Here is a 10,629-nt window from a genome sequence, read left to right on the forward strand (position 1 = left end):
CAGATCTGGTGCCGCGGTCCCGCGGTCACGCGGCCTCGGTGTGTGGCAGGTCTGGTGCCGCGGTCCCGCGGTCACGCGGTCCCGGTGTGTGGCAGGTCTGGTGCTGCGGTCCCGCGGTCACGCGACCCCGATGTGTGGCAGGTCTGGTGCCGCGGTCCCGCGGTCACGCGGCCCCGGTGTGTGGCAGGTGTGGTGCCGCGGTCCCGCGGTCACGCGGCCCCGGTGTGTGGCAGGTCTGGTGCCGCGGTCCCGCGGTCACGCGGCCCCGGTGTGTGGCAGGTCTGGTGCTGCGGTCCCGCGGTCACGCGGTCCCGGTGCAGCAGCTGTGCGGCGCGCTGGACGGCAGGCTGTCGCGCCTGCTGGCCGACGTGTGTTTGTACACGGAGCGGCCCGAGCAAGGACGGCCGCTGGCCGGCCTGGCCGAGCCGCAGCAGGCACGGCCGCCCTTCGACCAGTGGGCCGACAGCGGCCGGCTGGCCGACACGCTGCGACAGGAGACACGCCGGCGGCTGGACAGGTCAGATACGCACACACCAGCCACTTTAAACCATTATGAACACTTGCGCGGTTTCAGATGAGGCGCATGACATGTTGAGAAATTTGAGAGTGCGGAAGGTAGAAAGATAGTTTTCAGAAGTTTTGAAGAGATTGTTTTCACTTTTACACTCTACTGCTTTGCTACATGCCCCTTAATCCACGACCCAAGTAAAAATCAACCACTGGCCGTGAATGAACGGCTCAGGGCCGGCCAATGATGCCCCCCCCCCCCCCCCATTAGGGGACAGGTCAGAGCCAGACCAGCTGATGGGAGCCAACCTCGGGTCACATGTACTAGTAAGGCGCCAGGTCATTGGCAGTCTTACAAGTGGATAGGTGAAGATTATGCCTTCTAACAGTCGAACGGATGGAACAATGACCGTCCCAATCGTCAAACGCATGTCGTTGCCTTGTGCGAGGTAAACCAATCATTTGCCACGCGCCCTAATAGCAGCATAAATTGGCTGAGTATGGCTTTAGTTAGTCGCGGTCCCCCGTTGAATCCCAGAGGTCTCTCCGCACAGTGCCGTGGCGGTGAGGAAGAGCGTACCTCTCGCCATCGTAGCTGGAGCGGCGTGGCCGTGCCTCTCCACAGCCTGCTGCAGGAGCTGGAGCGGCTGGCGGCGTCCGCCTCGGCGGAGGAGGCGGCCGTGCTGCTGGCCCGGATCCCGCGGGGCCTGATCGACCTCTGTCCGCACGTGCCACTGTGTCTTGACGCCAGCGCGCGCAGCAAGCAGGTCAGTGAACCGACACCGGGCGAAAACAGTGAAAATCATTGGGTTAATGTACTGATCTAGTCTCTTTCTGTGATGTGCCGAAACGTCATTCATGGCATCTGCCCACATGAGGCCGCTGAGCGATCGTGGGTCTAGGTCAATGCAACCGGCGTCGTTCTGGGCGTTACCCTTTTTTAATTGGAAGGCGCTCTGACGCACGATGCCGCGCACCTTTTTGTTGAGCGCCAGCGACTGCAGTGATAGTATTATGGCCTAGGGGCCAGGACGCGGCGGAACATGCAACGGTCGCCCACGTGTAACGCCGCCACGTGACCTGGCGCCCGCCGCCGTCCCGGCGTCCAGTGGCTGCCGATGATCCTGACCCGGTGACGCTAACGCCTCGGCGGTGTCCGCCGGCGGCCGGCAGGGGGCGTCCGCAGGCCGGCCGCTCTGGGAGGAGCTGGTGACGCAGCTGCTGCACGCGCGCTGCCGGCTGATGGCGGGCTGGTGCCAGGGCCGCGCCGACCGGCTGGAGGAGGAGCTCACCACAGCGCTGCGGGCGGCCACGGACGTCGACCTGAAGGATCTCGCCGTGAGAGAAGGGTCGAATGGGCTCAGACTCGGCAGGCCAGAGGCAGGCTTGTGATGGCTTTGGGTGGTGCGATGGCTCGGTGACATCTGGTTTTAACGGTCATACGAAGAGGAGTCCGCACACAGTTGTCCTGTTACGACTGCGGTGTGTTTCACTGCCTGCGTGCTCTCGAGTCTGCGTTGGGTCGCTGACCTCGCACGCGTTGCGGTCCACCTGCTGACGTGCCACGTCCGTGTGGGCAGCTGTGGGCAGCGGTGACCATCAGCGAGGAGGCCGACTCGGGGCAGACGGTGGAGTCGGTGGTGCGTGTGCCCCGCTGTCCACGTCTCTCGCTCACCGCCGCCCTCTGTCGGCTGTCCACCGACATCAACCGGCTGGGCTCCATGACATTGGGCAGGTGAGGCCCAGCACACGTGGGCAGCCCGGCCAACACAGTGGGTCAGCCAGGCTTACCACCTTTGCGTGCATGTCACTGCTTGAAGAGAGGAGAGTGAACGTGTGGATTATGCAGCTGAATCTATTGCAGGCGATATGGGCTTCCGCGTTTGCCAAGCCTATACGCCTGCGCAGCGTGCGAATTCTGCGTGAACCGAATCTCCGGCACAGCTCTCAAGCGTTTATAACGCAGAAAAGGCCGCAGTGTACAGCAAGTTGCTACTTGCCAGCTAGTGCGCCCTGAGCCGTGACTGTGTTGTTAACCGTGCTGCGAGTCGGTCTGCGACTGACCGGCCCGCTGCTACCGTTTGCCTCGCCACAGGGAGGTGCAGAACCAGCTGGTGCAGACGTGCGTGCGCCGGCTGGTGGACGTGTTCGCGCGCCACCTGGCGTCGCTGGGACAGGAAGGCCTTTCGCAGAACCAGGCGCTGCAGGCGCTGGTCGACGTGCACTTCCTGAAGAGCCTGGCCTCGGCCAGAGACCAGGTGAGCCGAGGGTCTGGGCCGGGGCGCACGCTCGGCTCAGGCCACAGTTTATGGGGCTGCAGGGCACGACGGCAGATCATAAACGCTGCATGGGTGGTATCCATCTCCAGCTGTTGAACTTGTTAGCAGGGTATGTACATAGGATGTGTTAGACAGCTGTCCCCTGCAGAATATATTCGATTGACCTCCTGTGATGTGCACTGCCATTTGTTGTGCTTAGCCTTCAATCGGCAGTGTCGAAGTCGCCTGGCCGCCTCTAAGTACACGGTGGCCACCACTCGCAGGAGCTGACTAAGAAGATTAGCAGCACGTGCGAGTCCATTGAGGAGCACATCGACCCGTTCGACCTGAACGTCTGCTGGCCACACGCGCTGAAGAACCTTCGACAGTTCACGCAGCAGTCGCAGGTGCCGGCGACGCCACGGTCCCGGGTGGATTGTTTGCAATGATTGGAAATCGGTTGGGTAATTCGTCGTTTTCAGTTTTGGCATATTCCAAGGAGGAAACAATCTTACCCACTTCCGTGTGATCTGGTCTGTTTGTCAGGATGTCCGACCCTACGTCGCGAGCGTGTGCCGCTCCGTCCGTTCCGAGGCCGCCGTGTCCCCTGGTCCCTGTTCTGACAGGTGTCCCCAGACCCTCCTCTGACGCCCCCGTATATCGCGGTCCCTGTTCTGACAGGTGTCCCCAGACCCTCCTCTGACGCCCCCGTATCTCACGGCCCCTGTTCTGACAGGTGCCCCCAGACCCTCCTCTGACGCCCCCGTATCTCGCGGTCCCTGCTCTGACAGATGTCCCCAGTTCCTCCTCTGACACTTCCGTATCCCACGGTCCCTGTTCTGACAGGTGTCCCCAGACCCTCCTCTGACGCCCCCGTACCTCGCGGTCCCTGTTCCGACAGGTGTCCCCAGACCCTCCTCTGACGCCCCCGTATCTCGCGGTCCCTGTTCCGACAGGTGTCCCCAGACCCTCCTCTGACGCCCCCGTATCTCATGGTCCCTGTTCCGACAGCTGTCCCCAGACCCTCCTCTGACGCTCCCGTATCTTGCGGTCCCTGTTCTGACAGGTGTCCCCAGACCCTCCTCTGACGCCCCCGTATCTCGTGGTCCCTGTTCTGACAGGTGTCCCCAGACCCTCCTCTGACGCCCCCGCATCTCGTGGTCCCTGTTCTGACAGGTGTCCCTAGTTACTCTTCTGACGCCCCCGTATCTCGCGGTCCCTGATCTGACGGGTGTCCCCAGGCCCTCCTCTGATGCCGCCCATGTCCCACAGTCGCTGCTGGGTGCGCTGACTGTGGACCGCGGCCCAGTGCGCCCGCTGGCCGGCGGCGGCGCTGGCAGCAGCAGCGGTCAGCAGGAGCAGCACAGCCTGCTGCTGCTGGCCGCCCGACCCGTCCGCTTCAGTTTGCTGGCCGTGCCCGACTCGTCGCCGCTCGAGAGGTCGCGGCCCCTGCCCGCCGCCCGACACGACAAGGTAAGGGACAGCCGCGGCTGGCAGGTGGCAGCGGCCCCTGCGGCAGGCGCGGTGACCGGAAACCTCCCCTTGAGTTTAGGTTTACAGGCTCAGCAATGCCGCTAAGGTGCATTGGTGAAAGATCCTGAGCTCGTAACACAGCAACACTGCATACGAGTCAAACGATGGGTGTATTGTTTTGTATCGCTGTTGAAATTAGGTTATGCGGCAATTGGCCAACAAGTCAACCTGTCCCGGCGCGACCGTGTCGTACCACTGTACGGAACTTAGCTTCCCACAGTCCTGGCAAAAAGACCAGAGGCAAAATCGTTAGACGGCTTGATTGGCGCAACTTTGACGACAGCTTCATGGTGTACACAAGTGCATCATGAAGTTGAGTCGTGTACACAACAAGTAATGTTTACTCTAGTTACCCATGCGCAGCAAGCTCTGATAGACTGTACCACGGCTACTCTTCATCCAGCCAAACATGAAACCATTAAAGTCGAACGCATAAGTTTTTCCGGAATCCTACTGGGGCCGCCGTCGGCCTCTGCGCTGGGCAACGCGGCCGCTGTACGTATTGATCTGCCATTTGTCTACGACGTCATGACATTGTGCAGGTGGCAAGGACGGCCACATTTGACCTTGTGCTCCACCGACGCTGGTGCGCCGGACGCCGAACCAGCCCGGGAGTGAACCCGTGTGACATGTTCCAGACGGCCGTGCAGGAGTCGCGGAAGAAGACGGAGACCATGAAGCCGAGCTCGTCGTTCTTGGCCGGGCTCAGCGGCAGCTGGTTTTAACACGGCGGCCCCGCCGACCTGCTGAGGTGACGGCGCGTCCCGGCCGGGCGGAGGGCCGGCTCCACATGCCACCGCTGCCGAGGTCACGGCGCGCCCCGGCCGGGCGGAGGGCCGGCTCCACATGCCACCGCTGCTGAGGTGACGGCGCGCCCCGGCCGGGCGGAGGGCCGGCTCCACATGCCACCGTTGCCGGGGTGACGACAGTCACCGCTGCCGGGGCGAGCGGCCAGCATTGTTCTGTTACGTTGTGCGTGCATTCAATTTTGCAGCTGCGGCATTGCTGTGTATCAGTGAATTATCAATACAGGTGTGGGTTACGCAAATCCCGGCAGGTCTCGGCTTTGTGAACCCCGTCGAACACCAAACGCCGCAGAGCACGCGTGCGCGTGCTGTACTGTTTCTGACAGCTTGACCTCCTTCATAAGACCTACTGCTGTGAACGGCCCGGCTTGACCTCCTTCATAAGACCTACTGCTGTGAACGGCGCGAGGGAATCACGAGTATTCATCAGCATGTATTGTGAGCGAGTGAAACAAATGAAAGTGTGGCAAGACTCCTCACAGCTCGTATGCTTGGCGGGGAGCGCTCGCGTGAACACACGGCTGCCCGTGACAAGAAAGCCCATGCATCTGCAGCGATCTAACCGCAGCAGTTCACAAAGCAACGCACGACTGCTTCGTCAAACAAAATATCGGCATGTTCTAGCAGTACTCGCTCTTCATTTTCCATTCAAGGCTACCTCGATCTTTCCCAACTGACATGACCGACAGCGAATCCGACCGTGACGTCACTGCGCCTTCTCCGTGACGTCATTGCAGCTTGACCTGTGACGTCACTGCATCTCGGCCTGCACCAGCACCACTTCGGCGCGGGCGCGGTCGCCGTCGCGCCAGCAGCTGTCGCGGCACGTGTAGACGAGCACGGTGCCGAACTCGAGCGGGCCGGCATGCTCGCCGCCGGCCGCGTCCGCAACGCGCAGCCGCGCCACCAGCGTCGGCAGCAGCTGCAGCTCGAACACGGCCGGCGCGCCGCAGTGGCGGCAGGCGGGCGGCGCCGGCGGCAGCGGCGCCAGCGGCAGCGGCGCGCCGCCATCCCGGCAGTAGCGCAGCACCTGGCCCGGACACAGTTCCAGACGCTGGATCAGCTTGTAGAGCAGCCGGTCGCCGTGCGCCGGCGCGGCGCGCTCGTAGCCCTCGGCGGCGGCGGCGGTCGGGCCGTCCCCGCCACCGCCGGGCGCGGACAGCTGTGCCAGGTTAACGCCCTCGCGCGCCTGGTACGCGCGCAGCAGGTCGAGCTCGTGGTGGGAGGGCGCGCCGCGCGGCGCCGGCTCCTCCACCACGCCCAGGTAGGCCGGCCGGAAAGTGACGGGCCCGTGCAATGGCGGCGGCCGCGCGGCCAACAGCGCACGCACGTCACACGTAGGAGGCTGCGCCGGCTCTGGGCTCACGCCCTCTTCAGCTGCAGGCTCCAGCTCAGCGGTGGCCGGCGCCGCCTCGCTGGCCGCCGCCAGGTTGGCGTTGTCGGCGTCCAGCGCCAGCTCCTGCACTCGCGTCAGCAGCGAGGCGCTGACGTTGCTGTTTCCGCCGCCGCCGCCGCCGCCGCCGCCGCCGCCGCCGCCGCCGCCGCCGCCGCCGCCGCCGCCGCCGCCGCCCGCCGCCGCTGCTGCTACCGCCGCTGCTGCCGCCACTGTCGTCGCTGCCCCAGTCGTCGGCCTCATCCAGCCAGTCGGTGGCGGCGGCGGCCGGTGCACGCTCGGCCGGCACAGGCGCCGGCTCGGCGCCGCCGGTCGCCCGCTGCTGCGCGCGCACGCAGCACCACGCGGCACTTTCGTTGGCGCACTCGGGCGTCGCGCAGCCGAACACGTAGAGCGTGCGGTGGTAGGCGGAGGCGCCGATCGGCGCGTACACCTGCACGACGAGCGGCTGCGGCCGGCCGCCGCGGGCGCAGAGCGGAGGCGGCGGCGCGGCGCCGGGTGTCGGCCAGTCGGGCCGGCCGCCCAGCCGGCTGACAGTCATGTCAGAGCGGCGCTCGTCGGCCGGCGTCAGTGGCGCGTCCTCCAGGCCCAGCAGCACGCCCGAGCCGCCGCCGGCCGACGCCATCGCCGCGGGGAGAACGGCGGGTGGGACGGTGCGGCTTTGACGGTCCGGTGCGGCGGGAGAGCGGTCCGGACGGTGCGGCTTTGACGGTCCGGTGCGGCGGGGAGAGCGGTCCGGACGGTGCGGCTCCGACAGTCCGGTGCGGCGGGGAGAGTGGCAGGTGGGACGGTGCGGCTCTGACGATCCGGTGGAACGGAGAGAGCAGTCCGGACGGTGCTGGCGAGTGTCGAGTGCGACCACCGCAGTTTTCACGGAGTGGTGCGGAGAAAACCAATAACGCCACTGACTGGTGTGTACCAGTCTGACGGCGCTACTACACTGTTACTGTGCTGGCGCCGACGAGACAATGCCGCCGCTCCGGTGTGACAAGCGGCGCTGGTGTCCAGTCTTACAGCACAGGCAGTTCGGCCCAGAGGCTTCCGGAAGAACCACTGGTACTGTTTACTCGCGGAACCTATTGCGCAACACCTTGTCTGTGCCCTCAATTTCCACTTGGTCGTACATCCACTTGCGGTTTACCCTTGAGAAAAAAGGAGAATTAATGGAATCGCGTATTTCAGGGGTGCACACCACCTCAACCACATAGCTTGGAGAAATACGAATATCACCGATAACACTTCGAAAAGAAAGCAAATTCAAACTTCAGCTTATCTAGACGTTCATCAAGGAACTGACCAATGACGTCCGCCAAATAAAATGTTTCAGCTCACTGCAAGTTTATGATGTTCTTTTCATGTCTTTACACTTATTTGATGCTCATAGGCCAACGCCACCGCACCTGACTCCCCAGCCGGGCCTGGACCGACCTGCACTCGTGACCGCACATGGGAGAGCCGCACTTGGCGCAGGGGAAGTGGCAGCCTGGACAGTCGGGCTGCAGACAGTCGCAAACGTCCTGACCACTCATCAGACAGCCGCGGTCATCGTACAGGGCGCGCTTACGCCTGTAACAGGACAAGCGACACGCACGTACAGGCTCGGCTCACGCCAACAACGGGACGAAGCAAAGGTGGTTCCAACACGCAATGCCACGCAAAACGCACGATGTTATCAGCTTGTCTGTGTCTAAAAAAATGCTAGTTTTGGGATGCAGCATTGCAAATTGTCTGACAGACACAGCATTGCCGATGGAGAGGATGCATGTGAAACACACATGCAAACGTGAATCATCATCGGATTCTCGAGACACATATACCTCCAGGTATGCCCCTAGGTATACATGTAAAAGCAGCAGTCAATATATACATGTAGCAAACAGCAGTCCAGTTCCTGGGTTTTAGGGTGTGACGGTCGGGGCATGGAGTGCCCGTTCCAAAGGGGGAGGGGTTTGATATGGGTGGAAGGTTGGGACAGGATGACAGTTGGAATTGGAAAGGAAATGGCAGGAGAGGATGGTAAAGGGACAGGATTTAGCTGTCACAGCTGAAGGCACCCCAATGCAGGCCTGTTGTGTTTTTCACTGCTGGTAAACGAGAAAATGCAGAGCAGAAAAATACCTTGAGATTATGCACAAACTTGGCACATCAAACCTATGATGCACACTGAATGCAATGCACAATGAATGATAACTGGGGCCTTAAGCTTTAACTCTTAGTGTCATGCAGTGCCCATGCATAATGCATCAGCAAATTGGGATTTCTGATCACTAGTGAAACAAAGTCTTTGGAAGCTGCTCTCACCCATCCGTGTAGATCTTCCGCTTTAGCTTGCGACGCTCCCTGTTGCTTCTGTCTGGGTCAAAACCGGCTGTGGAATTGGCTAACACCAGGTCACGCTCCCTCTCTCCAATACTGTTTGACATGCTGATTCCATGCGACCTTGCCACCTGTAAATGTGAAGTGATACATGAACAGAAAATAAAAAATCTGAAGAGCTTGCACCTGCAGGGCTTACTAAGTTACATTCATAAACACTTCATTCAAAAATGTTAAGTGTGTTATCTAGAGACTAAATATTTCAACATGCAACAATGATTCTTTAACCAACTTGTTTAACTGAATGGTCACTTTCAAGGCAATATATATTTTTCCTCACCAGTCAACCAACCTGCCTGTATTTGCATTTTCTTAGGAGTGACTTCCTACCTGGGGTGGGGCAGAGTAGGGTGGGGTTATTTGATGCCACCCTGTCTAGTTCTATAAGGTCTGATTTACTTCTGTTTGATTCCTTCTAGTTACTAGGATTCCATTTTTTAATAGCTCACTAACTGTGTCCCATATTTCATGGAAATCCATTGATATCATAGCATATATCACCTGACTGAGGCAAACACTAGCCAGCCTCAGATAATGGTAATGTGACTTTGGTCACTGCAGGCCGGTTTCCATTATCTAAGCAGGTGGGGGATTCATTCTAGGGTACTTTGTGCCAACAGCTAGTCAAATGCATCATTATCACTTGTTATTAGATAATGCATTCTTTGATACATATCCAAGGGTTTTTAGGCAGAATTATTAAAACAAAAGAGTTGAGAATGCTTTGCAGGCAAGAATACACCTGCATTGCAGATTAGACCAGTCCTGGTAAAAAATAAAACATGACCTGCCCCGATCTAAACAGTTTGCTGATCAACTGTGACAATGGTATGGAGTGAACAATGTCTAAACCCAGCCAACTAATGGAACTGTAACCTAAATATTGCTGCATTTTGCAATTTGCACCATTCTTTCTTTATGGTAACTTTTAAAAGTTGAATAATAACAGATACCATAACCCCATAAATGCTTTGAGGCAATGCAGGCCCTAAACAGTCTTATCTTAATCATGACAGTTTAATTGTATTGTGGTATAGGTGAAGGGGAAGTATCAAAACTAAAGGGATGAGTGAGCCATTTTTATATGCAAGGTTAGAAAATTAGCCTTTCTCATAAGTGTTTCATCCCCACTGGAAGAACACAACTGTCAGAATTCCAGGCCATAGGGATAGCGTACCATTTTAGCATGTGACTTGAGCCTAATGGCTAAAGCCAGCCACAATACCCAACTTGAAGTCTATTACCAAAATGACCTTTTACCATATCACACAACAAGTATGCCTACAATGCTTCTCGGGCAGACCTTGTTGGTAATGCTTAAGCATCTGATGCAGATAATATCCTTACAGAGTAGTAAACCACCAGGCCAGTCTGCAAAAATGCATCCTGGCACTGCACACACACACAACTCCCATGCATTGAATCACATTTTCTATGCACCAAAACTGCCTGGCCAAGCAAAATTGCAGCGTATTTTGAGCATCCTGATGTAAAAAATGTTTTGACAGTATTTTAGCTTGAATAACGTTAAAAAATATCCCAATTCCTTCAAACATTTGCCCAGCTATGCGCCAAAATTGGAGCTCACTACACGCCAAACTCTGGACACTGGGCAACATACAGTGTGCGTATGGTAAAACTGTTGCCGCATCCAGCTGTCACACCAGACGCGTTCGGCTACTGTATTTTTGGCAGTTTGAAGACCATACCTCTGAACTCATACATACCGTGATACATTACAATTGAAAGCGGCCGT

At 58.7% G+C, this 10,629-nt stretch overlaps 2 protein-coding genes across 2 annotated transcripts; one reads left to right on the forward strand and one right to left on the reverse strand.

Annotated features, from left to right (window-relative positions):
• The first annotated feature begins 1,749 nt into the window (after nt 1-1,749).
• Nucleotides 1,750-5,347, forward strand: LOC119101052 (conserved oligomeric Golgi complex subunit 1). Its single transcript, XM_037224297.1, has 6 exons — nt 1,750-1,845; nt 2,088-2,242; nt 2,603-2,765; nt 3,050-3,172; nt 4,038-4,238; nt 4,937-5,347. The coding sequence occupies exons 1-6, from the start codon at nt 1,750-1,752 to the stop codon at nt 5,021-5,023; spliced, it is 825 nt and encodes a 274-aa protein (XP_037080192.1). The 3' UTR covers nt 5,024-5,347.
• A 177-nt stretch (nt 5,348-5,524) lies between these two features.
• Nucleotides 5,525-8,241, reverse strand: LOC119100059 (programmed cell death protein 2-like). Its single transcript, XM_037223174.1, has 4 exons — nt 8,231-8,241; nt 7,898-8,063; nt 6,693-6,945; nt 5,525-6,568 (listed from the first exon to the last, which is right to left on the reverse strand). Exons 1-4 carry the CDS (start codon nt 8,239-8,241, stop codon nt 5,856-5,858), a joined length of 1,143 nt encoding a protein of 380 aa, XP_037079069.1. The 3' UTR covers nt 5,525-5,855.
• Nucleotides 8,242-10,629: the final 2,388 nt, after the last annotated feature.

This window comes from Pollicipes pollicipes, unplaced genomic scaffold, assembly GCF_011947565.3.
Source record: "Pollicipes pollicipes isolate AB1234 unplaced genomic scaffold, Ppol_2.1 Scaffold_4881;HRSCAF=5763_pilon_pilon_pilon, whole genome shotgun sequence".
In the NCBI taxonomy this organism is placed as follows: Eukaryota; Metazoa; Arthropoda; class Thecostraca; order Pollicipedomorpha; family Pollicipedidae; genus Pollicipes; species Pollicipes pollicipes.

Coding starts and splice junctions, on each gene's coding strand:
- LOC119101052 (XM_037224297.1), top strand. CDS start 1,750: ATGGCGGGCTGGTGCCAGGGCCGCGCCGACCGGCTGGAGGAGGAGCTC. Junction 1,846..2,087: donor TCGACCTGAAGGATCTCGCC/GTGAGAGAAGGG, acceptor CCGTGTGGGCAG/CTGTGGGCAGCGGTGACCAT. Junction 3,173..4,037: donor AGTTCACGCAGCAGTCGCAG/GTGCCGGCGACG, acceptor CATGTCCCACAG/TCGCTGCTGGGTGCGCTGAC.
- LOC119100059 (XM_037223174.1), bottom strand. Junction 6,946..7,897: donor AGGCCCGGCTGGGGAGTCAG/GTGCGGTGGCGT, acceptor GGCCGGCCGCAG/CCGCTCGTCGTGCAGGTGTA. Junction 6,569..6,692: donor CAGTGGCGGCAGCAGCGGCG/GTAGCAGCAGCG, acceptor TGCTGACGCGAG/TGCAGGAGCTGGCGCTGGAC.